Source organism: Topomyia yanbarensis, chromosome 2 (genome assembly GCF_030247195.1).
Source record: "Topomyia yanbarensis strain Yona2022 chromosome 2, ASM3024719v1, whole genome shotgun sequence".
NCBI lineage: Eukaryota > Metazoa > Arthropoda > Insecta > Diptera > Culicidae > Topomyia > Topomyia yanbarensis.
Window position 1 is genome coordinate 210,840,000 of NC_080671.1, and position 27,671 is coordinate 210,867,670.

General features: G+C 43.5%; 1 protein-coding gene across 5 annotated transcripts in view; it reads left to right on the plus strand.

Moving 5' to 3' along the window:
* LOC131682828 (heterogeneous nuclear ribonucleoprotein U-like) overlaps positions 1-27,671 on the plus strand; it is a 324,249-nt gene that overhangs the window by 41,200 nt on the left and 255,378 nt on the right. For all 5 annotated transcript variants that reach the window (XM_058964599.1, XM_058964596.1, XM_058964597.1 and 2 more), the window contains exons 2-5: positions 12,289-13,118; positions 13,184-13,349; positions 13,414-14,165; positions 14,230-14,373. In XM_058964599.1, the coding sequence (XP_058820582.1) occupies positions 12,289-13,118; positions 13,184-13,349; positions 13,414-14,165; positions 14,230-14,373 (1,892 nt within the window). The remainder of the gene's footprint in view (positions 1-12,288; positions 13,119-13,183; positions 13,350-13,413; positions 14,166-14,229; positions 14,374-27,671) is intronic.

Below are 27,671 nucleotides of genomic sequence, written 5' to 3' on the forward strand. Positions count from 1 at the left end.
GAATGAGAGAGGGGAAAATGTATTAAACTTGGACATCAATAGTTTTCAAAAAGATATAGATAAGAAAAATATAGGGGTGGTCACGGCTTGCCAGGACGTCTTAGACTGGCACATAGGGTGATCTACCTCGGGCACAGTCAAACAACATGCTCGATGTCGCAATAGCCGTTCTCACAAACACAATGATTACTTTCAGCAAGCCCTATACGACGGAGATGCACATCAAATGTGTAATGGTTGGACATGATCCTTGACATCGTACGAATAAAGTCCCGGTTCACATCCAAGCCCTTAAACCAAGCATTCGTTGATACCTTCGGGATAATGGAATGTAGCCATCGTCCCAGATGTCCATTGCTCCATGAAGTTTGCCAACTATCGAGCGTCCTCTGACGAGAGATACTGAAAAGTTCATTGAAACAAATTGGCCTTACGTAAGTGTCGCCTTCTAATGCGCCCACCTTGGCAAAAGAGTCCGCCTTCTCATTACCCGCAATAGAGCAATGTGACGGGACCCAAACCAAGGTAATCTGGTAAGATTTTTCAGATAAAGCGCACAGATATTCCCGTATTTTCCCCAGGAAATACGGTGAATGCTTTCCAGGCTTCGCCGCACGGATGGCCCCAATGGAACTGAGACCACAGACTAACAGATATAACACTAAAAACAAAGCTTTGCCCGCTTTAACGGTTATTTTAAATATATTTGTAGTTAGGACTGTGGCCACATTTGAAATTATGGCGCCACTGACATGAACAAGCATATGGGGGATAGACCACTAGTGAAAAATTGTTCGCAAATCTGAGGGGTAACCTACCAGTAAATGAATGTTTGGGACTGTGAATAAAAGGTGGAGCTAGTGTTATGGGAAAATTGTCGGATCGATGTTTTTTGAGGTTTGTCTCTTAGTCTGTGCTGAGTCTATCCGAAACGATGAAGTAATGGTCTGAGGGCAGGGTGTCAATGATCCCGAGAGTATACTGAATGTCAGCTAATTCTGCGACGTAAATTGAAGCAGGATCATTGAGTTTGAATGAGGCAGCAAGATTTTCGTTGAAGATACCGAAGTCTGTGGACCTGTCGAGAATTGATCCGTCAGTGTAGAACATTTTGGCGCAGTCGACTTGATGGTATTTATTATAGAAAATATTTGGGACCACTTGTGGGCGAATATGATCCGGAATTCCACAAATCTCTTCCTTCATAGATGTATCGAAAAATACAGTTGGATCAGAAGTATCTAAAAGATGAGCGCGGTTGACGTTATAGTAGATGAATTGATGTTCTGTGCCATATAAACGAAGTACAAGAACATGAATCGGGTTTGAGAATTAAGCTCGACAAGCCTTTCGCAATTTGCAATCACCAATGTGTTCAGAATATCGCATCGAATGAGCAATCGATATGAGAGTTCCCAGTATCGATTTTTCAGCGGAAGAACGCCCGCCAGCACTTCGAGACTCATCGTATGGGTCGAGTGCATGCAACGCAAGGCAATGCGCAAGCAACGATACTGGATTCGCTCCAGTTTGATGAAGTGTATGTTCGCAGCGGAGCGAAAGCAGAAACACCTGTACTCCATCACTGATAATATCGTGGTTTGGTACAGCCTGATTAGGTCTCCTGGATGAGCACCCCACCATGTTCCGGTTATTGTACGGAGAAAGTTGATCTTTTGTTGGCACTTCTGTTTCAGATACCTAATTTGACATCCCCAGGTACCTTTAGAGTCGAACCATACCCCGAGATATTTGAATGTTGAAGCCTGAGCAATAGTTTGATCCATTAATTGAAGCTGTAATTGCGCTGGTTCACGCTTTCTAGAAAATACGACAGTTTTCTCCGTGGAGAAAATACCCAGCTGGAGAGCCCAAGCAGACAAATTGTCCAAGGTATCTTGCAGTGGTCCTTGCAAGTCGACGGCTTTGGGACCTGTAATAGAGACCACACCGTCATCTGCAAGCTGCCCTAGCGTGCAGGAATTGACAAGACATTCGTCAATGTCATTCACGTAAAAATTGTATAACAGAGGGCTTAGACATGAGCCCTGGGGAAGGCCCATGTAGCTAAATCGTGATGTCAATAAATCACCATGCGAGAAATGCATTTGTTTTTCACACACCAGGTTTAGCAAAAAGTTATTTAAAATTGGTGAAAGACCATGCTGGTGCAACTTCTCATAAAGAATGTTGATAGAAACTGAATCGAAAGCCCCCTTAATATCCAAGAATACTGATGCTATCTGCTCTTTGTTAGCATATGCCATGTGAATTTCTGTTGAGAGCAACGCAAGGCAATCGTTCGTCCCTTTGCCTTTGCGGAAGCCAAATTGTGTATCTGACAGTAAGCCATTTGTTTCGACCCAATTATCTAGGCGACACAAGTTCAATTTTTCGAATAACTTCCGGATACAGGACAGCATTGCAATCGGACGATAGGAGTTGTGGTCGGAGGCTGGTTTTCCTGGTTTTTGGATGACGATGACACTCCACTGTCTCCAGTCATGTGGGACAATGTTACCCTCAAGAAACCTATTAAATAAATTCAACAAGCGTCTTTTGGCAGAGTCTGGCAGATTCTTCAACAAGTTGAATTTGATTCCATCTGGCCCCGGGGCTTTATTGTTACATGATAAGAGAGCAAGTGAGAACTCCACCATCGTAAACGGTGTTTCGTTCGCGGTATTGTAAGGCGACGCGGCGCGGTAGATTTTCTGTGCCGGGGCGGAATCCGGACAAACCTTCTTGGCGAAATCGAATATCCAACGGTTTGAATATTCCACGCTCTCGTTAGTACTGTTTCGGTTTCGCATACGTCGGGCCGTGCCCCAAATAGTGCTCATCGATGTTTCTCTTGTTAACCTGTCGACAAACCGGCGCCAGTAACTGCGTTTTTTAGCTTTCATTAAATTTTTCATTCGTTTTTCTAATATCGGTTGGGAGAACGTTTTTGGGTGTTCACGTCGGGTACTCGTTTCGTCTGAGTTTGAATCGCGATATCGAGAATCGAGTTGGACAAAAACTTATACCCTTCCTCCGGGGGAAGTACCTGTGTCGAATCGATAGTTTTGGATATCTCAGCAGCGTAGTTCTTCCAATCAATGTTTCGTCTGAGGTCATAGGGAACATTGGTGCCGATGGTCTTGAACCAGTGGTGATTGCAATTACAATTGGTAGGTGGTCACTACCGTGGGGATCAGATATTACCTTCCACTTGCAATCTAACCGTAGTGATGTCGAGCATAAAGATATGTCCAGTGCACTTGCTTGCGCAGGTGGTCTAGGAATCCGTGTCATTTCTCCTGTGTTCAGAATTGTCATATTGAAGGTGTTACAAAGGTCTTGAATTGTCGAAGATCGATTATCGTCGTACAGACAGCCCCACCCCGTACCGTGGGAGTTGAAGTCTCCAAGAAGCAGGCGGGGCGAGGGAAGGTGTTCAATCACTTTGGAGAATCTTCGATATCCCATCATGGCCCTAGGAAGAATGTAAATAGAAGCAATGCAAATATCTTTGCCTTTGATTGTTTGACAAGCGACAACTTCAATGCCTGGCTTCGAAGGAAGGTTGATTCGATTGAAGGAGTAGCACTTTTGACCCCTAAAAGTACCCCTCCATATGAGTCTTCTCGATCCCAGCGGATAATGTTAAAATCGTGGAAGTTGAGATTTATATTAGAAGTTAGCCATGTTTCACATAGGGAAAATGCATCACAATGATTATAATTTAGCAAGTGTTTTAATGAATCAATTTTGGGGATAATACTTCTGCAGTTCCACTGTAGTGATCAGATCCGTGATTCCGTCTAATAATTTAGCCATCGAAGGATACGATCGCTGCAAGGGGGGAGGGCATTGTTCAGTCAACTGTTTTAAAAATGTTCTTACCGTTGGTAGAATAGCAACCAACAAGCTTTTCAGAGGATCGGTAATGTTGAAAGCTGTGAATATCCAGTCCACAATGTCAAGAAATTTAAGGAATACCGTTTTAGGTTGAGTTTGTGACTGTAAAATGGGAGCACTTGAGATTTTTGGTGCCCCGGGGAGTGCTGGGAACTCCTGGTTGTATCCCAATTTCCCAAAAAAAAATCTTCGGATTTGTACCAGCACTTCCAGTTGATGAATTATTTTTATTTTGTACCCTTGTTTGGGACAAACTAGGACCCTTACGAGGAAGTTCAGGTGAGTTTTGATTAGGTATTTTCCTAGAGTTTCCAAGCGGAGCCAAAGAATGCCCCTCGCAAGGGTCGTTAGAAGTGTTATCGTCAGTTGGCAAGAAAATCATTATCAATCAATCGAAGGTCTTTTTTTTCCAGTCCGTCAGTGTGAGATAAAGAATCGTATAATCCCCGCTCAAGGTTATCTTGCACATTCTCTACCTCTCGAGGTTTTGGACTTTTTTCTTCTTTTGTGCGTGTGTTAACCGTTAGGCCGCATTCCTCAGCCTTTTGTTCGCGTAGTGAGGATTGAACAATAGCCAGCTATATAAGCTGGACTGGTGCGTCGTGGGAAACAAATTTACAGATAAGTAAAATCTACCTCTTTTGACACATTTACGGCTTATTCCCGTCTGCGCGGGTGCTAACCCCGTGCGTCGACTGTGTCGATGGCTCCCTCTCCGGACGTACAAATGGAGGTCGAATCGACTCCCAAGGCTCTCCCCCGACCCAAACAATATCCAGAGCTCTCGACCGGTCCCTTTGTGGTCTTCTTTCGGCCCAAAACAAAATCGCTGAATCTATTACAGATTTCGGAAGTCCTGACGGAACGATTCTCGGCTGTGACGAAATAAAAAAGGTCCGCTCAGACAGGCTGAGGGTCGTGCTGACTAACTCAAAGCAGGCAAACGATATTGCTTGCTGCGAGCACTTAACGAAGGACTATCACGTGTGTATCCCAGCTGTAAAAGTACAGTCTGAAGGCGTTGTCACCGATGAGAGTTTGACATGCGAGGATCTGCTGCAGTACGGGGTAGGCCGTTTTAGAGACCGCTTACTTCAGCCAGTGAAAATACTTGAGTGCAAGCGTTTGCACTCAGTAGTAGTTTCGGGGGATGGTTCAAAAACGTACCCCCAATCAAACTTTTATCGGGTGACATTCACTGGTACCGCTTTGCCGGGTCAATTGGGTCACACAGCCACCCATTGTAGCAATAAGGCCCGCTGTGGAAAATGCGGTGAGAATCATGTGGACGATTTGTGTAGTAAGAATGCGGAGAAGTGTCCTTACTGTGCAGAGAATCTGCATGATATCTCGGCATGTCTCGCGTACAAACTATGCGGGGATAAACTAAAACATTCCCTTGTGGGGCGATCCGAACGTTCTTTCGCAGAAATGCTAAAGAAAGCTACGCCACCATCCTCAACAAACATCTATGCTCACTTGCCTCCTAACGAGGGCGAGGCTGATGTCCCACAAGAGGGAACATCTACTAGGGCGCCTAGAAGTTATAGGAAGAGGAGGAACATTTCCTCTTGTAAAGGCCAGAAAGTGACATCTCTTGGAAGTGTTGCAACCAAACCGAAGCAAGTAGCTCCTGGTCTTGGAGGATTAAGTTCAGAGGAGTTCCCAGCACTTCCAGGAACATCAAAAATCCCAAGTGTTCCTTTGTTTCAGCTCGAGAATAATCATAGTACTGGAATTATCAAACTCTCGGACATTGTGGACTGGATAATAAAAACTTTCAATATAACTGATCCTATTAAAAGTCTGTTGTTAGCTCTTCTACCTACAGTAAGAACATTTTTGAAGCAGTTGACTGCTAAATGGCCCCTCCTTTCAACGATTGTATCTATCGATGGCTAACTCATCGAACGAGGTCACGGATTTGATCACTGTTTTACAGTGGAATTGCAGAAGTATCATCCCGAAAATCGATTCCTTCAAAATTTTAATAAATAGTTTGAGTTGCGATGCATTTGCACTATGTGAAACCTGATTAACTTCAGATATAGATCTCAACTTCCACGATTTTAATATTATTCGCCTGGATCGAGACACCCCCTATGGAGGAGTGCTTTTGAGGATCAAAAAGCGCTATTCCTTCTACAGAATTAACCTTCCCTCGATAACAGGTATTCCCCCCAACACCGCGATTGGGCACCGCCGGCTACATGACATCATAGAATCCCTGCCTGCACCGCGACTTGTTTTAGGAGACTTTAACTCTCACGGTACGGAATGGGGTTGCCTTTATGATGATAACCGTTCCTATTTAATGCACAATATTTGCGACAACTTCAATATGACAATTCTAAACACGGGTGAAATGACACGGATCCCTCCCCCACCAGCGCACCCAAGTGCATTAGATTTATCCCTTTGCTCGACCTCGCTACAGTTGGATTGCGTGTGGAAGGTAATCCCTGATCCCCACGGTAGCGACCATCTGCCGATCGTAGTCTCGATCACCAACAGCTCAAGACCATTGGAATCAATCAATGTTTCGTATGACCTCACACGAAATATCGATTGGAGGAGCTATGCGGCCGCGATATCCGACAACATCGAATCTACCCAAGAACTTCCTCCGGAGGAAGAGTACAGCTTTTTGGCTGGCTTGATTCTCGACAGCGCGAATCAAGCTCAGACTAAGCCAGTACCCAGCGCGAACATACAAAAACGTTCTCCCAATCCCTAGTGGGATAAAGAGTGCTCAGACGTGTACGCAGAGAAGGCCGCCGCGTTTAAGACCTTCCGGAACAACGGGTTACCCGCTAGTTTTCGACAGTACGCGACGTTAGACAAGCGAATGAAGAGTTTGATGAAAGCCAAGAAACGCGGTTATTGGCGCCGGCTCGTCGACGGATTAACGAGAGAAACATTGATGAGCACTCTTTGGGGAACAGCCCGACGTATACGAAACCGAAACAGTACTAATGAGAGCGTGGAATATTCAAACCGTTGGATATTCGATTTCGCCAAGAAGGTTTGTCCGGATTCCGCCCAGGCACAGAAAATCTACCGCGCCGCGCCCCCTCACGATAACGCGAACGAAACACCTTTTTCGATGGTGGAGTTCTCACTTGCTCTCTTGTCGTGTAACAATAAAGCTCCAGGGCCAGACAGAATCAAATTTAACTTGTTGAAGAATCTGCCAGACTGCCAAGAGACGCTTGTTGAACTTATTCAATAAGTTTCTTGAGGCTAACATTGTCCCACACGATTGGAGACCAGTCTCCGATCACAATTCGTATCGACCGATCGCAATGCTGTCCTGTATCCGGAAGCTGTTCGAGAAAATGATCCTATTCCGCCTCGACAATTGGGTCAAAACAAATGGCTTACTGTCAGATACACAATTTGGCTTTCGCAAAGGCAAAGGGACGAACGATTGTCTTGCGTTGCTCTCAACCGAAATTCAAATGGCCTATGCTAGTAAAGAGCAGATGGCATCAGTGTTCCTAGATGTAAAGGGGGCTTTTGATTCAGTTTCTATCAATATTCTTTCAGAGAAGCTGCACCAGCATGATCTTTCAACAACTTTAAACAACTTTTTACTAAACTTGTTGTCGGAAAAGCACATGTATTTTTCGCATGGTGACTTATCGACATCACGATTTAGTTACATGGGCCTTCTGTTATATAATTTCTATGTCAACGTCTTTGATGAATGTCTTGACAATTCCTGCACGTTAAGGCAACTTGCAGACGATGGCGTGGTTTCTGTGACGGGACCCAAAGCTGTCGATCTACAAGGACCATTACAAAATACCTTGGACAATTTGTCTGCTTGGGCTATTAAGCTGGCTATCGAATTCTGCACGGAGAAAACTGAGCTAGTTGTATTTTATAGGAAGCGTGAACCAGCACAACTAAAGCTTCTATTAATGGGTCAAACTATCGCTCAGGTCTTCACAGTAAAATATCTAGGGGTCTGGTTCGACTCGAAAGGTACTTGGGGATGCCATATTCGGTATCTGAAACAGAAATGCCAACAAAGGATCAACTTTCTTCGTGCAATAACCGGAACGTGGTGGTGTGCCCACCCAGGAGACCTAATTAGGTTGTATCAAACAACGATACTGTCGGTAATGGAATACGGATGCTTCTGCTTTCGCTCCGCCGCGAACATACATTTCATCAAACTCGAAAGAATTCAGTATCGTTGTTTGTGTATCGCCTTAGGGTGCATGCAGTCGACCCATACGATGAGTCTCGAAGTGCTGTCGGGCGTTCTCCCGTTGAAAAATCGATTTTGGGAATTCTCATATCGATTGCTCACTCGATGCGATATCTTGAACCCGGTGGTGATTGAAAATTTCGAAAGGCTTGTTGAGCTCAATTCTCAGACCCGTTTCATGTCCCTGTACTTTGACTACATGGCGCAGAATATTAACCCTTCTCCTTTCAATCCCAACCGTGTACATTTCATAAATACTTCTGAATCTACTGTTTTCTTCGACACATCCATGAAAGACGAGACCCCGCTTCAGTTTACGCCGCAGAACTAGCTGCTATTCAGTATACCCTTGGAGTCATTAACACATTACCCGCAGACCATTACATCATCGTCTCGGATAGTCTGAGTTCTATTGACGCTATTTGCTTGATGAAACATGAAAAGCATTCCTCGTATTTTGTGGGGAAAATGCGGGAGCTACTGAGTGCTTTATCTGACAAATCTTTCCAGATTCCCTTGGTGTGGGGTAATGAGAAGGCGGACTCCTTAGCTAAGGTGGGTGCCCTTGAAGGTGACGTTTTTGAAAGACCAATTTGCTTCCACGAATTTTTCAGTATTACTCATCAGAGAACCCTCGAAAGTTGGCAAACCTCGTGGAGCAATGGGGAGCTAGGAAGGTGGCTACATTCGATAGTCCCTAAGGTATCGACGAAACTTTGGTTCAAGGGGATGGATGTGGGTCGTGACTTCATTCGTGTGATGTCGCGACTCATGGCAAACCATTACACGCTGGATGCACATCTCCGACGTATTGGGCTCGTGGAGAGCAGTGTCTGCGCTTGTGGCGACGACCATCACGACATCGAGCACATTGTCTGGGCGTGCACCGAGTACAGTTCCGCCAGGTCTTGGCTTATGGACACCCTCCGGGCCCGAGGAAGACCACCCAACGTCCCGGTTCGAGATGTGTTGGCAAGCCGCGATTTTCTCTATATGTCCCTTATATACACCTTCGTAAAAACCATCAATGCCCCTTTTTCTTATCATTCTCAGAAGCCCTTTCTTCCACCTGTACCATACACCCACGATGGTTTGATGCGACTCCAAGGCGACACAAAACATCCCTGTCGAATGAGTCAACAAACACGGGACCTACAGCACGAACATCACACGCACAACTCGAAATGTAGCCGATCAACATCTGAGCCGCACTACGAAATCGTCTGGAGAAACCTCTGCCATCTTGAGAAGGACCACCCGGCGTCCCAGTACATGATTCCTCCTGATAAAGGCCACCCTGATTCTGTAATCCATCCGTTGATCTCCCGAAGCCTGAAATTGAAATAATGTTCTCCCCTGCTACCTTTGTCCACCCTACTTCCTCTGACTCTTATACACAGAAGTAACACCCCCCCCCCCCCTTCCCCACATATCTTCACGAAACATTTATCTTTACAAAATTTAATCTCGCCCTCTAGTTATTTCTACTTTTAAGATAGTCGTAAAAATTTTCCCCCTTAGTTAAACATTATTTCCTCCAATAATCTCATTGCTAAAAATGTCAAACCATATTGCCATAAAAACTAAATGACCTAGGGTGGTAATATTTGTTTACAGTAACAGTGCATTGAAAACGCCTTCAGTTATTTTAAATTTCACTTCGTATTGAAAATTTCTATGTGAATTAGCCTTTATTTTCTTTATTCAATTCGTTTATTTGATAAGGCAGGTTTGCGTTAGCTTAAAGGTGCCAATTTTGTTGTTTTACATTTTAAATTACTTAAAACTAGGGGATTACATATTGATTTTTGAAATTAAACTAAGGCTAATTTATAGCTATACATATACACAAGGGGGTAATAAAATTTTCGTAAGATCCACTAATCTGTATACAAATATAAGTGAGAATAAAAATCAATGAAAGTCCAAGAGTATTTTCAGAGAAACTTCATATAGATTAAAATAACATTCTACACAAAATTCCAAAGAAAAATGCATATTTATAAGAAGGCAGCATCTCATACAAATACATTCACAATCTAAAAAATATCAAAGGTTCCAGGAATATTTATGACTAAATTTTAGTTTTTTCCTTTTTTATTTCGACTATGTTAGTCACATTTCCTTTTTTACGTTTTAACGACATTCAATTAGCTAGAGATTACTGCGTAGGGAAAGTTATGAAAACTTAGAGCCATAGTACTCAAGTGAGAGCAAGGATGTGAAGTAGACAGATAGGAAAACTAGAAGTGGCAGGGTCATTAGAACAGGCTTAATATCGTACGGGCTTAATCTTTGCCTTCTGATAATGAGGGTCGAGCTTAGGCAGAATAACTACGAATCACCCGAGTTCACTAACATGTGTCCTGATAAAGGTAGACGTATCTATCTTTACAGTGACAACCGGCAAAAATTAAGCCACGCAAGATCACCACTGAAAACCTGTCGACGTATAACCGGCCTCATTATCCTTTCTAATTATTTAGTAGGAATTTCCTAAAGGGAGTTTTCCAGTGCTTTGCATTTGAAGCTTTACAATCCAAGCCCTGTTGTCGAGGCGATGAAGCTTAGTCGCATCTGACTCTGTGGTATGCTTATTCATTACATCCAGAAAAATGGCTTTGCATTTAAACCGTCGAATGTAGGCAGCGGAATGTTAAGAGATGGCGTTTATACTCGAACTGGCTGGGGTTGCACCAGAGCTCCTTTGACATTCATCGGAGGTTGGTTGTTCATTTCTTGTTTAACTCTGCCCAGCAGCCGACATACCATAGTTCGAACACTATTATAGAGTTCCTCAAATTCGACGAATTTCTCTTTTTGTTTCGATGCGCTAGCGGGTGTATGAGTGTAAATCTCATTCTGGAAATGATCGAGTCAGAACAGAACGTTTCTGATCCGTGTGATTTTGCCCTTAAGGGCTCCGCACTGTAGGATAGTTGTCTGGAATTCTTCAGCCATTTTCTTTTGACGACATCGTATTGGCTTGCTATAAATTTCCAGCTTGTTTTAAGACTCTTACGCTGCTCATATATGCATAAGAGTCCCATATTGAAAAACAGCAAGCCGAGAAAAACGCTGTTGAAGATTTACATTTTTCATTGCGCCTTATGGATGGGACAACCATGTTGTGGTATTTTTTAGATATTTTCTGAACAAACCTGGTAATCTTATTTGTGCATTTAAATTCAGTGGTGATACAGAATACAAGCCAACAGATATCTCATTTTCGACAAAAATCCATATGGGACTCTTATGCTTAAATGGGCAGTACGGGAATTGAATACATTTAGGCGTCCATTCGACCGACGATTCTTTCGCGTTAATTACGACCGAAAACTATTCCGATTATCCGGTGATGTTGACCAAAAAATGTACAAATAATAATAACACGTGGACTGTAATTTTTCTACATCTTCATTCATCTGCTGACTGTACACTTGTGTTCTGACAGTTTTCTTCTTTGTATATCATCCTTATTCTTGTTTACCGCGAATGCGAGATTCGTTCGAAAGTGATTCGAATGAATAGTAAGCCCATTTGATTTTGCTGTCGTTAACAGTAATACAAACCACTTTCGAACGAATCGTGTATACACCCTTATTCTTGTTTGCGACGAATGCGAGTTTTGTTAGAAAGTGAAAGGAATAGTTGGGAATGAAACGGAAATACAGTCTTGACTCGCTGGTTGGACACTTTTTAACTGGATCGCTTTTTAGTTGGACCTCCGCTAGTTGGACCGTTGTCTAACTAAAAACGTCAAAATCTCATGTTAAATTGACTTTGACAATCTATTAAATAATCTTTTCCACTACTAATGTCTTCTTTGGAGAGTTTTTGGACATTTGTCAGTCGGTTCAACTAGCTAATGAAATTCGTTTGTTGGACATAGGCTGTGGCCCAAAAAACGAATCACGACTTACACTGAACTGAATTTTTTATGCTTTCATTCTGTACCGCGTTGCAAAATATATCGATGCTACGTAACAAATATCTTAACATTCAGTTAGCTTTCCAACCAGGTATATCGGTGCGTTAAATTAATAGTTAAACGAGGGTGACAAACCTTGCATTTTCCATAGGGTCTTATTGTTTTGTGAGTCACCAGATAATAATGTAGCCAAATACAATACTGAAATGTATGTGTTTTACTTAACTTATTTCAGCTGCCAGGAAAACGGACGTAGGAACGCCAAACCCGTCTACCCCTGCACGTCGAAGTCGACGACGGTCTATGACCAGGTCCCCATCTCCCGCAAAAGTTGAAATTTCGGCCCTGGAGAGCGTCAGTGAAGAACCAGAACAAATAGAAACGACAGAATTATCCAATGTCTCCAAAAAGCGTCGAACAAGATCGATTACAAAGTCCCCATCTCCAGTGAAAACGGTCGATGTAAAGCGCTTGGAAGTGCTGGAAGAAGAACCCGAAACAGCAACTAAAACAACTGAGAATGTTGTGCCCCGCACTGATGAAACTAAACCCGTATCTCCAATAAAGCTTCCTGCAACGCCGAACAAGCAATCAACCCCAACCAAAACTTTAACATCGAGTCCAAAAACAGCCATTCCGGAAAAATCCACAACTAGTTCCACAAGTCCCACTGTAGCCAATGCAGTGAAACCGATAAAAGAGAATCCAACAAAACCAACAGCCACTCCCGTGCAAACACTACCAATCAGTCCTACAAATGCTACAATAGCCAGTCCAGTAAAACCGATAACAGTGAGTCCCACGAAATCAGCTACAGGTACTCCAACCAAACCGACGATTACTCCTTCTAAGAGTCCTCCAAAGCAAGTGGATCTCAAGGAAACAATAACTGTTACACCTAGTGAAACAGATAATTCAACTGTAAAAGCGTCGAATGAATCTCTTAATGCGGAGGCACAATTAGACGAATTAAAACAAGTTGATAAAAAAGCGTCTGGAAATGAATCAGCTGAGACCACACCGGAATGCGAGGATAGTGCAAATGCCCCAGAAGACGAAGGAAAGGTAATCAATAAATTTATAAAAGAATATTCATTATTGTAATTCAATGTATTTTATGCTTTACGCAGGGATCAACTGAAGGTAGTCAAAAAGCAGCTAAACGTAAATCATCGCCGCCTGCGAAGGAATCGCCTAGCAAAACTCCTCGATCTAAACCGGTGCAAACTCCAATTATTTTTGTATCTGAGGAAAATGAACCGGATATAGATGACAAGAAATTTGCGCTCAGTTGGTGTATGTATAGATAACAGAATATGATTTGTTTTGGTAATTTCTTGAGTTATTTTTTTACTTTTAGTTGATTCGGATCTTAATTTGGAAATCGATGGCAAAACATTAGACACTGCTAAGCCACTATCGGAAGGTGCATTGGCATTAATATGGGCTGGTGCGCGTGCTAATATGGGCGTAAATAAAGGAAAAGTTGCATTTGAGGTTCTTCTTACTAAAAATAATGAATCAAAAAATGTAACGGAAGAACCAGTGTCTAACGAGCTTCGCGTCGGATGGTCGACATCAAAAGCAAATTTACAGCTGGGAGAAGATAAGCATTCATTTTCATATGGTAGCGTTGGCTTGAAAGGAACAAATTGTGAATTTAGTGACTACGGTATTAAGTACAATGTTAACGATGTAGTTGGCGTGTATCTAAACATGGATTCAAACCCATGTAAGATTGAATTTACGGTTAACAATGTTAGCCAAGGGGTGGCGTTCGAGTTTGATCCTGTCGAACTTGAAGGACAAGCACTATTTCCGCATGTTTGTAGTAAAAATGTTGCTTTCAAGGTTAACTTTGGACAACTCGAACGTAGCATGCTAAATGATCGTGAACCTTCGAAAAAAACTGTACCCGAGACGGAAGAGAACAAAATAGCACAAAACAAAAAAGCTAACGAAAACGAAGAAAAAAATTTGATGGTGGAAGCAACTACTGAAAGTACTGGAGCTACGATCGAAAGTACAGAATCAACGGACGGAGCAAGTTCAATTACCAAAGCTATTTCGGAAACATCCGATAAACCGGCTGATAACCAAGGCCCCGAAAAGGTGAGCATTTCTTAATAATCCCAAAAATACCCAACATAAGCTATTCATGATGTTCCAATCCCAGTCAGCTGAACGTGAGAAAGCGTGCAACGAAGAAGTGGTGAAAGAGCTTCAATATGTCAACAAAGAGTTCATCTACATTGAGAAGTCACCCAAGGAATATTTGGTTTCAGGAATAAGCCGACCAGAAACACGTAAGGATTGTGAGGTACGTATTAACCCTTTCCCGCTTATGGTGTTTACTGTCTAGAGAACCATAACTTTAAAGGATTGTATCTTCGAAAATAAAAAATAGTACACTCAGGTTTTTTTATGCGGGGGGGGGGGGGGATACGAGACGCGTAAATTTCAAAATCCGCGTAAATGAAAACCGCGTAAATTTCAAAATCCAAAAAAAATGAAGACCACTTAAATTTAAGAATCCGCGATAAAGGGAACCTCATTGATGGATACCGCGTAAATTCCAAAATCCGCGTAAATTTCGAAAACCGCGTAAATTTCAAAATCCGCGTAAATGAAAACCGCGTAATTTCAAAATCCGCGTAAATAAAAACCGCGCAAAAATTTCAAAATCCGTGTAAATGAAAACCGCGTAAATTTCAAAATCCGCGTAGATGAAAACCGCGTAAATTTCAAAATCCGCATAAATGAAGACCACTTATATTTAAGAATCCGCGATAAAGGGAACCTCATTGATGGATACCGCGTAAATTCCAAAATCCGCGTAAATTTTAAAAAACCGCGTAAATAAAAACCGCGTAAATTTCAAAAACCGCGTAAATTTCAAAATCCGCGTAAATGAAAATCGCGTAAATTTCAAAATCCGCGTAAATAAAAACCGCGCAAAAATTTCAAAATCCGCGTAAATGAAAACCGCGTAAATTTCAAAATCCGCGTAAATGAAGACCACTTAAATTTAAGAATCCGCGATAAAGGGAACCTCATTGATGGATACCGCGTAAATTCCAAAATCCGCGTAAATGAAAACCGTGTAAATTTCAAAAACCTCGTAAATTTTAAAAACCGCGTAAATTTCAAAATCCGCGTAAATTTCAAAATCCGCGTAAAAACACCGCGCAAAAAAAACCGCGTAAAAAAACTTGAGTGTATCAACTTAATTTTTATACCATAAATTAATTTGTCTTCTTTCACCTGAATACGCAAAACAGATATCGAAAATTTAAAATGGTTTTAGAGTTGGAATATGTTATTTTTGGTCATAAAAATAACAAGGATTATCAAGAAATCAATTTAAAATGAAACGAAATAAAATATTTTGTTGAAGACACATTTGTATCTTCGAATGTTGTTCTTAATTTATCGTGCAATAATACATTTGGATCCAAATTTATTTGGTGCATGAATACATAATTGTGCATATGGATAAAAAACATGATATCGTCATTGCTTACATTCTGTTCAATTCGCTGAAAATACAGATGTACAATGCGATTTGATCGGATTTCGGCATAAAGAAGTATTATTTTTGAGTATTTCATTACCTTGGATGTTTGCGTAGTCCTAAGACTTAATTCGACGGTCTAAATTTGCGCTGAAGAGTAATAGTAAAAAAACTAAAAAGGGTGGCGGATAGTATGTATATATAGTCGGCCACGCCACCGCGCATAGACTATATATAAGTTTCTCATATATAGAAAGGCTATGCAATCACTGTAAAAATCGACTTTTTAACCGAGGCCTGGAGGGCCGAGTGTCATACACCATTCGATTCAGTTCGTCGAGATCGGCAAATGTTTGTGTGTGTATGTATGTGTGTGTGTGTTTTTTCAATGGAGAAGACCTTTACGTCCTAGCCCAGTACACGTGCTATTGGTAGGGTCCAATCTACCACACGGGGTGCACTGGGGGCGTGTCGGGCTCGAATGGTGACGCTGCCATTAATACCGACTAAACTCCATTGGGCTCCGCCATCGTTCCTCCCAGGAACTACCTCTCGGTATTACTTCTGGGGGGATGGCTGTACTAAATGTACTCATTCACTCTCACGCGTTCATACGTCCTGTATGAGGCTTACTTGGATGCTCTCCCAATCGCACTTTGATTCACTCTCAACAACTCCCACATGAGGCTGACTTTTGTGCTCACCTTTTTCGTTCCTTGCGAGGCTGGCTTGTGTGCTCACCTTACTCATTCCTTGCTAGGCTTACTTTAGTGCTCGCCCCACTCATACCATGTGAGGCTGACTTGGGTGCTCACCCTATCACCTGATTCACTCTCGATCGTGCCACTCTATTGTACCTCTGTCACTCCCCCTGGCATCCCATGTGGGACATTTTTCTTAGGCCCCACTTCTGACATACCATGCGAGGCTGACTTGTGTGCTCACCTTTTTCATTCCTTGCTAGGCTGACTTTTGTGCTAGCCTCTACCATACCATGTAAGGCTGACTTTTGTGCTCACCCTTAACATGCCGTGTGAGACTGACTTGGATGCTCACCCTTTCACTCCTCTGTCACGCCATGAGGTATCGATAGCTAAGTCCCAACATACTACGCTACGACCCTCCCGTCTTGGCATGAGGCAGTCCACTTATACGCCTATACATTCACTCTTCTGTCTTGCTTCGGGGTGGCTGGGTTTACCCCTTACGCGGTTGCCAGTCGCTGCGCCAAACCTGCCTCGGCATGAACAGACCATTCACTCCCTTTTTTGCGCTTGGCCTTTTTCGCTCCAGCTAACCAATCACTAGTTAGCCGTGCCCGTCGTCTGTTGCTCGGTTCGCCAGATTACCTTAACCTACTGGCAATCTGGATGGTAGCAGCCGAGACTGCGTTCCACTTCTCCACCGATTGACACATCCGCTGAGTAAGGGTATCAGGGGTTGTGTCCCAGCCACAGACGTCAAGCATTGCTCTTCTTTCGACGTCGAACCGATGACATACGAACAGTATGTGTTCGGCAGTTTTGTCTACACCTGGGCAGTCCGGGCAGACTGGGACCTCCGCGTGCCCGAACCTGTGGAGGTACTGTCGGAAACAGCCATGGCCTGACAGGAATTGTGTCAGGTGGAAGTGAACTTCCCCATGGGGTCTTCCCACCCAGCTCGATATGCTAGGTATCAGCCGGTGGGTCCACCTATCTTTCAAGGAGTTGTCCCACTCACGCTGCCATCTGGCGACCGAGGTCACCCTGGTGCGCTCGCGGGCTCCCCTATTTCCACGTAGCTCAAAGCACTCCTCATCTTCCCGAATGACCAGCCCGACTGGCATCATTCTCGCTATCACGCAGGATGCATCGTGTGATACCGTGCAGTAGGCAGATATCACTCTGAGGCACATCACGCGGTAGGTGCTCTCCAGTTTCTGTAGGTAACTGGTTACCCTCAGTGCTCTTGACCATGACGGGCCGCCGCACCTGAGGATAGATACGGCAACGCCTGCCAGTAACCTACGTCTACTGGCGCACACCTTTGAGCTGTTGGACATCATTCTCGATAGAGCCGCAACAGCAGTCGACGCTCTCTTGCATGTATAGTCGACATGGCTGCCGAAGGTCAGCTTGTCGTCTATAATGACTCCGAGAGACTTCAGACTTCGCTGTGAAGTGATCGCGACTTCTCCCATATGGATAACTGCATGTTGTGCCGGCTTGCGGTTGTTGACGATAACTACCTCCGTCTTATGATGAGTGAGCTCCAGGCCTCTCGCGCTCATCCATTCCTCCACCGTGCTGATCGCGTGTTCTGCGGTTAGTTCTACCTCAGAAATTGACTCCCCGTAGACCTCCAAGGTTACGTCGTCAGCAAAGCCGACGATCTTGGCCCCAGGAGGGAACTTCAGTCTCAGAACCCCGTCATACATGAGGTTCCATAGCACCGGGCCTAGGATCGAGCCCTGCGGGACTCCGGCGGTAATCGGAACCCTTTTCTGACCGGCATCGGTCTCGTATAGCAGTACGCGGTTCTGGAAGTAACTTTCCAAGATCCCGTACAGACCCACCGGTAGGCTAAGCCGGTGTAACGAGAGCGCGATGGCATCCCAGCTTGCGCTGTTGAATGTGTTCTTCACGTCAAGTGTCACTAACGCACAGTATCGAATACCTCGCCTTTTCCGTTGGATCGCTATCTCGGCAGTATTTATCACTGAGTTGAGAGCGTCCACTGTGGACTTACCCTTCCGAAAGCCAAACTGGTTGCTTGACAGACCGTCCGTACCTTCCGCGTACGGGGTTAGCCTGTTGAGGATGATCCTCTCAAGCAGTTTGCCAGTCGTGTCGATCAGACAGATTGGTCTGTACGCCGATGGGTCGCCTGGCGGCTTCCCGGGCTTCGGCAACAGCGCCAATTTCTGCCTTTTCCATCTATCGGGGAAACGGCACTCGTCAAGGCATCTCTGCATAGCTAGCCTGAACATGTTCGGGTTCGCTATGATCGCTGCCTTGAGAGCGTTGTTTGGAACTCCATCCGGCCCTGGAGCTTTGTTCATTGCTAGAGATTTAGCCACTGCGAGTAGTTCTTCATTCGTCACTGGAGCCACCATTTCGGCCGTGCCCGCACTGTCTCGTAGTGCAGGTGGCCAGGGGCTTGTGGCTCGAGACGGGAAGAGTACTTCGATAATCGTTGCCAACCGGTCCGGAGACCGTTCTGGGGGTGAGGAGCCCCCTTTGGTCTTGGCCATCACAATCCTGTAGGCGTCACCCCACGGATTCGCGTTGGCACTCTCACACAGGTTGTCGAAACACGCTCTCTTGCTGGTTTTAGTGGCCTTGTTAAGGGCCAATTTCGCAGCTCGAAACACTTCACGGCGGTTCTCTCTTGCATCCTCGGTGCGAGCTCTTTGCATCCTACGTCTAGCTCTGAGGCAGGCTGACCGTAGAGCTGCAATCTCGGCACTCCACCAGTATACTGGGAATCTGCCGTTTCTTGGCAGTGTTTTTCTCGGCATAGTGGCGTCGCACGCGCGTGATAGAACAGCTACCAGCGCATCCCCGCTAGAGGTGTGCGCCGATGCATTTTTAATCGGCGGCGGCGTAAGCGACATTTTTGGCCGGCGGCGGCGGCGTTGGCGGCGTCACGCCGTTGGACCCTATCGGCGGCGGCGCGCCGGCGTTTGTCGGCGTGACGAATATTGACGCTTATGCAACTAAAAAAAATTCTTGACAGTACAATTCCTTTCCCAAAATTTCGGTTTTTATTATAACAGACTTCACAGCACATACAAACAAACGTTACAACTTAAAGAAAATCTAAAAAAATCATCGCCCACAATGTACTAACGACATCTATTGAACACATGGCACAAAATGTAATTCTCGCAACCATATCAATTTTTTTCAACTGAAGCTCCAATAGTGCCCACCCTGCTTGCCAAATGCAAGATAATAAATGAAAGGTGGAACTATTTTTACAGTTGTAAAATTTGAAGAACGAAATAGAAAAATTGTCGATGTCGCATACTACGACTTCGCATGAAATAACGATTGCAATGGACAAATTTGAAGAATGCAGAGTAACGACTGTATTTCAATGACTCATAATAATTATTTATTGTTCTATATCTGGGAAATTAAGCAATGGTAAAACAGTTTTTGTTTTGTTTGATAAAATTAACTTTTAATGATCGTGTAAGGACACCTTTCAAGGTAGACACATTACTTCATTTTCCAGGCTGGTGTTTACTTTTACTTCTTGTAAGTACAAAATCCCCACGATGATAAGGAATACGATTCCCTGGCACTACATTTTCTTACAACGTACGATCTGCTTCTATCTTGAGTGTAAAGTATGCTCGATGTGCTGGAATCATACAGATCTACACACTGACGAAACCTAAATATACAGTTGCTATCAATCATAATCATTCCACGACTTGACGTGTTAGCTCTAGGGGCAGATCACTTGCGATGCATTTTTAAAAATCAGCGAAATTAAATGCATTTATTTCCATCAAAATAGAAATTCATAATGTATTTTGCGTTGCGTGCAATGTTTTTGCGTTGCATGCAATGTGGTTTGCGTTGCGTGTAAGACGTCAAAACCCTACACAAAAACTAGCCCTATATTTAACAAAACGTCGAACAAAGTGGATCAGCGTAGGACGTTTGTTAAACAAATTTTTCTGCGAGGGAGTGCCAAGCTGATGCAAAAATGGAAATTTAATTGCATTTTTTCTAATTTGATGCAAATTTGTTATACATTCTTAGAGTGATCTGCCCCTAGTGTTAGCTCCTGTTAGGTTGAAACAAATCACTAAACAAGTCTGATTGAAAATGGTCTGAGCGTATCTCTAGTTTTCGTAGCACCTGCACCCCGCTGATTTCTCCAGCAGTTCCGGAGACCAACAAATTCTAATCCATTGCATACATTCGATACACCGAATCAATTAAATTACTAACATCCTGTTATGTGCTTACTCACTGATCCACAGTGGGACGAGCCCGGACTTAAGTCCATATAGGGTTAACGTGCCCTTATTCATCTCATTAGTCACGATGTCACACTATTTCGCTGAAAACTCGGCTTACAATTCTTGGATTGCGCTTAAATAGGAGCCAACATCTTTGCTTCGGTCATAAGAAGCAGATCAATAAAAAATCTGCCTTGAAAAAAGTGAAATACTCGCATTAGAGCGAAGCGAAAAGTCGAGTACAACGCACCCTTATTCATCCTACCATTTGAAATAATGCGTTGAATAGAGATAGCAGACACTGCTCTAACTAATGTGTTCAAATGGGTGGGATGAATAGGGGTGCTAAGATGAATTAGGGCGCAGTAACCCTATGAAGGTTATGCGATATTCTCACTAGTATTTCTCATATCAGCTGAGCCATCACAGACATTTTCGCGAGATTTTAGGTGATTTGAATGCAAAATGAATTTTTGACAGCTTTTTGAAGGGCATAACTCAAGTGTTTTTTGCATTATTTGACCATAGGAACTACATACGGTTATTCTCGTTTTTCAAAGAAACGGTTGATTTTATGAATTGTATTATTTCACCAAAATTATCCGTGTGATAAAATTACATCGTAAAATCGCCAAAAATAAGTCACTAGTTGGTTAAGTTAGTGTTTAGCTAACTGTTTGTCATGATTTTTTTTATTGAATTCGAACTTCTAAAGCGATAACAACAACGACGCCCGTGAATGCCCGCGATCACACTATGCTCATTCGAAAGCTTTTCATTTTCTCTTTAAAATCAGCCTATGCTAGTTTTGCGAAAACTTGCGATAAGCAGTCAAAATTTGAAAAAAAACTGAATGGAGACGCATGGTAATTACTGATATTTAATTTGAATATTCACTTTATGACTAGAATAATGACACTAATTTATGTACAACTTTCAAATAGCATTTAGAGCATGATCTACAAGGGTTTTACTAGTGATCAAGAGTAAGGAGCCGAATGGGAAGTATGGTTTTTAAGTGGTAAAGGAATTAAGAATGTTTAAAATTCAGTAAATATTTTCAACCATCTGAAATGTGTCATAAAATGTTTCATGAACTATTTTTGCTAACTTACGCAATAACTGTCAAATTGAGTGAACACAGTTAAGTTCTAGTCATTTGGTGAGACTATTTTTTCCGAGTTTGCATAGCGCTGATATAGCTTAAGGGTATGCGATATTATCCTAATAAAATAAGACCATTTTTAAATGAACCATATACGCGAAAAAAGGGATTTTTGATTTATTTTAATTTAAGGTATGAAATAAGCAATCTAAGCAACTTAAAACACACCAGCGAAACCAAATCTTTAATCATCTTGTTGATTGGTGAATATAAATAAATATTCCACTAAGACGCTCAAAATGTTTGTTTTGAAAATGAAAAAAATGTAGTTTTCATACCAAGCAACCCACTAATGAATTAAACGTTCCAAAATTAGTCGATCACATCTTATTTGATCCTTAAAAATAATATAGTCATTTCTAAAGCCACATATTGAGAATCAATTCGTTTCAATACGGAAAATAAATTCCAAAATTACAATTGAAGGAAATAAAAAAAGACAAAATATTTACTTTTGAGCCACTTTAATAAGTAGTAAAGTTAATTTCTATTTTCTACAACCAACATAGGAATTCAGCGCACAAAAATGTCTTTAAAAAATTTTTGAACCTTCGCAACAAAATAATTATTTTTTAGCCACCCTAATGTATAATGAATTTTTTTTGCAAATGTTAATATCAAAAACGATTTAGTACACGAAAATTAACATACACAAATTTTAAGAATGATTTAGAAAAAAAAAATTGAGACACCCTAATGAATAGTAAATGTTCATTTTTGAAATTTTTTAATATCTTAAACGAATTCAGCGTACCAAAATTACATAAAAACGTCCTATATGAACCGACAGGGTAAAGTTTGGACTTTAGTCCACCTTTTGTTCTAAGTCGTGCCCAAGGATGCAAAATGCCTACCTTTTCCACGGCTGTAATTTTTCTGCCTACATTCTCATTTCTCTCTCGATGCTGCTGTCATTCGCTAGTGCAGGACGCCCAGCGCTGTACGGCTGCCTGTGTGTAAAGCAGTAACATGACAGAAAACTACTGTCCCCAGTACAGCCACCAGACGCGAGCGGTACAGCTTCGCTTTCCTTATTTTACATTTTTTAATATTTTCAATCTTTTTAATATTTTTATTCAAAAATGACTACAATGGATGCGGCTCATTTACGCCACGGCCGGCATCAACGCTTTCGTGTGCGGGACTCTCCCTTTGACTATGCAGAGAAAAATGTACAAAGCGAGAGAACAAACTTTACTACGCCACACTCTCACCGAGCAGTCGGAGTACAGCAGCAAAACAAAAATGTATTCTACTGCTGTACGGCAAAATGTACTCGGTTTGACTACTGTTCTGGCAAGAGCTGTAGTGATGCGTCGCTGTAGCGGGCTGTACGGCTTGTGCAAATGTAAATATATCGAAAAAAATGTAGTTTATCGGTACCGTTGGCATCCCTGGTCGTGCCACTGTGCGATCGGCATTGTGTTGTAACTTAAGAAATGGTTGTGAACAACTCCCACCTTTGGCACTTCGACAAGAATGAATTTTACATTTCCGGCCCATATTGTTTGTTTTGGTTTGCATGAGATTAAAAAGACCGTAACGTTTTCGGGTGGACGCGGAAATTAAGTAATGCATTTAGCTATGTGTCAAAATCTCTTCACCAACGCCACCGATTTGTAATTGAAATCGACCGTTTTTTCTACGAGTGATGAAAATTCATCTCGTGTTACGTCTTATTTGTCTGTGATACCGGGCTGGTGCAACTGACACTGAAAATCTTTCTTGAGTGGGGCTAGATCACACGATGAATAATTTATGAGACTAGAAATCTTACCCTCTGCATCGCCACATCTGTGCACCATCGTCGCGAAAAGTCAAGATCACTTTTCTCAACTATTCTTCGAGAAAAAAAAAATAAAATAGGTCACGATTCAATCAATTATAAATAAACCTCGTATTGAAAATAATTTTTGTGTTTTCATAAAACTAGTTCAAGCAAAAAAAAAGATAACATTATACTCAAATGTTTAGTAGGTGGTTGTGTCTGAATATGTTTAATATTTTTATGATTCTAATTCGTAACTCGATGAAACATTGATTTGTATTAACTTTATTGACTAAAACAGTCAAGAATTTAACGACGTGCAACGATTTTCGTAAATTCTCGTCGTGTTATCGTGATATTTTAGTCTTGAGCTTACCGTTGGATTTTTTACACAGAGTCATGCGTCTTATAGTTTTCTAAATTATTTCACGGACATGAATTGTGGCTAGGTAATGTATTTTGCTCAGCGCAGTTTCATTTAATTCCGAACATTTCTCTGAATTTTAACAAAGGAATAACAGGGTTACAGGTCCTAGTAATGTCTTTGTATCTAATGCTCGTGCCTATGAGACTGGTTGCTAGCAGTTGTACAGAATAGCTCACATAGAAATTTTTAAAACCAAAAAGCAGAGCGAATAATCCATGAATAATAGTCTGAGTACCTTGTAATTGTTTACGTAAGTATAATAAGATTATGTGGAAAATTAATTACTTCATGAATTACATCATGAACAGTTTCACGAGCTCGACTGGTGAATCGTGTGTAGCATATTAGGAATTAAGAATCGGTTAAAAAATCAATGAATAATACACTGCGTTCCAGTGAATCCAGTTGATTACGTGCAAAGATTAGAATTAAGTACATAATCGTAAATTTCAGGCACATATATCTTGAAAGTGGAAGTTTTTTTTAATTTGTGGACCATTTCACGCACACGAATGGTTAATTGAAACTTATATGCTCACAATCATAACCAGTTGATGAAGCAAGAATGGATCTTTGAATTATATAACGAGTGTCGTGTAATGGTTTTCGAGAAAATATCAAGATTATTTTAATTTTGTAATCCAATTGACGACCACTAATACCAAATAATGATCAAGATGTGATAAATCATGAATCAGTTAACGTCGTATATTCGGTCCATAGACAATGTTCCTAGATTTGTGGATAAAATTATGAGTCAACAATTTTAGAGTTCGCGAATTTTCGGCGCGGGAAAAATGCATCGGCGGCGCGCCGCCGGTCTACCGTTCGGCGTCGGCGTACGTTAAAAATTACCGGCGGCGGCGGCGTGGCGCGGCGGCGCACAGGTCTAATCCCCGCTTAGACTGTCGGTGTTGGCCTCCAGTCCCAGGGCCGCGGTGAAAGCTTCGCTGTCGAAGTGATTGGACTTCCACCCGCGTACCTGACAGGGATCTCCCGCCCTCGGATGCTGCACACCATAGTTGATCCTAAAGCGGATTGCTAAATGATCGCTATGGGTGTAGCCTTCGTCTACCCTCCATTCCATGCCTGGAGCCAGACTCGGGCTGGCAAATGTTACGTCAATCCATGCCTCCAATCCGTTTCTACGGAATGTACTAGCGGAGCCATTATTAGCTAGCACAGTGTCGAGTTTCGCAAGCGCCTCCATTAGCGCTTGACCCCTGCTATTTGTACAGCGGCTGCCCCACTCCACTGCCCAAGCGTTAAAGTCTCCCGCTATGACAACCGGTTTCCGGCCCACTAGGTCCGACGAGAGCCTGTCGATCATCTGGTTGAACTGTTCTATTGGCCACCTTGGTGGGGCGTAGCAGCTGCAATAGAACACACCATTGTTCCTGGCAATTGCCACACCCTCGGCGGAGGGTGCCTATCTATGCCCTTGCACTCGTAGGCTTTGTGGCCGGACTCAAGGCACCGATAGCACCTATCCACTGAATGCGGCTGGGGTATGCTAATAGGGCATACCGACCAACCGATCTTCAGCTTCCCTTTCTCGGTTACCTTTTTGGCATCCGCCTTCAGTAGCCTGAGGTAGGCTACCTGGGTGCCAGAGGGTCCATCTTAACATGGGTTGACGGCTGCGACGACGTCTTCTGCGGTCGTGAACTCATCCAGATGCTTGCACTGGAGAGTCATTTCCGCCCCTAGCGACCTGACTTGGGCGCCTTCACCAAGGACCTCTTGGGCCAAGGCCTTGTATACCGCACTAGATTGTGCGCCTCGCTTCAGCACCAGAAGCATTTCTCCCGTGTTGGTGCGTCTCACGCTACGCACATCTTACCTAAGGGCCGAAAGGCTTTCGGCCGCCTTCATCGACTTTAGGACATCGGCGTATTTGTCCTTGTCGGTTTTTAACCACAAGGCCTCGCCTCTGTCCTTGGCCTTCTTCGCGGGCCGCGGTACCTCCGGTGTCGGTGCCGGCTTCTTCTTGGTGACCAGCGTCCAGGGGTTTGGGCCCCCCTGCCCCGGTCGTGCCGGGTTGCTGGTACCAACGCTCTGCTCAGCGAGGTCACTCTCGCCCTCGCTTACCTCGGCCAGACGGCGTTTGACCTTAACGGTTGCACGCCGTGTGGTGTCGGTTTTTCCACCCTCGCCTGGCGACTTCCTAGGGCGCTTCGCGTTCAACGCCGTCTTGCGATTGCGCTTGCCTTTTCCCTTCGAGGAGAACTCGGCCGCCGCTTCGAGCGACGTGGCTGCTCCATAGAAGGTGAAGGCCACTGTCTGAGTGCCCGTATCGACCTTCTCTTTTCCCTCCCTCTTGGAGGCCACTGTCTGGGTTTCTCTGTCGGACTTCTCCCGACATTCCACCCTCTTGGCATAAGCCTGCTGTTTCTGTCTTGCGACACGAACAGTTTTTCGGAGTTCCAGGAGACTCTGTTTTAACTCCTTGCTTATGTTTTGCTTTGCGCTAGTGTACTTGATTATTGAATCGAGCTGCTCCACCACTTTGCGCATCGCCGATAATGGCCCGTCCGGTGCGTTGGTAGGGCTATTTCCTACCGCTGCTGGGGGGTCACTGGTGCTTTCAGATGCAGCACTCATCGCTCCACTACTCTCCCCACGGGGGGGGGGGGGGGGGGGGGAGACCTCGCCAAACCACCTCTAGCAAAGGGGTGGTTTGGCACCTCCGATTGTTTGTTGTTTTTGTTCTTCATATCAAATCCCACGAGTAGCGCGAGAATAAATGTCCGCCACGCCAGAGCTCCGCATTAGTGTGGTAAGGGACGCTTACTGTGGGGGTTGCCCAGGTACCCCACAGGCTCCGTTAACGATCGAGCATGTTTTTCACCCCCTCGATCACTCATCCCTCGGCACGGGTCGCTTCACGCCTTGGAATTGGGGTTATGACCTATCTTGCTTTACGTGGTGACCTCGGCCCAGATCATCACAACCATCCTCCTTTACCAGGGCTTTGGACCTGTAGCTCTGGTTCTCAATAGTTCCATGTACGTATATTATTACAGACATGCCGCTATTGAGATCCGTCATTCGCTAGCGGAGTTGTGTGTGTGTGTGTGTCATTTAAACTCACACAGTTTTCTCAGAGATGGCTGAACCGATTTTCGCAAACTTAGTTTCATCTGAAAGGTATAACGCTCCCATAAGCAACAAAATTGATTTCAAATGAAAGATACAGTAATGCCATTGACTGCTGCTGAATTTCATTCGGTTCTGACTCTTGCTTCCGGAGTTACAGGGGTGTTAGTAAGGACACACTGGAATTTCCCATATAAATCGGTACAATCGTAATACCTCAGAGGCTAAAAACTATTGAAATGGTCACCAAATTACTTCTAATCGCAGATTTTGATCACTGATTGCCAATCAAACATTCTTTGAATATATTGTCCACTATCGACGATTCCGGAAGTCCGGAATTCCGGGCATATTCCACAATTTAAGTCACATCGGTTCATCGGTGATGACCGAAGACTCAAACCAAGTCTCAAATGGAAGGCAAAATATGCAGTTGAGTATTGCGTCGCCGCACCTCCCCCCCCCCCCCCCCCTCCCCGCCTTGCCCTTACACCTCCCTCCTTCATCACTCCCCTCCTCTTGAACCACCCTCACGCCCGCATTTCCTTCATCCACCCCGTATACCGAAATAAGATGAAGGATTTCTGACGCATCCTCCACTCCCACTCTACTAACCCCCCATTCCCTACATGTTCAAACCCATTCCACCAACCTTTCCAAATTATAATCACATGAAGATAAA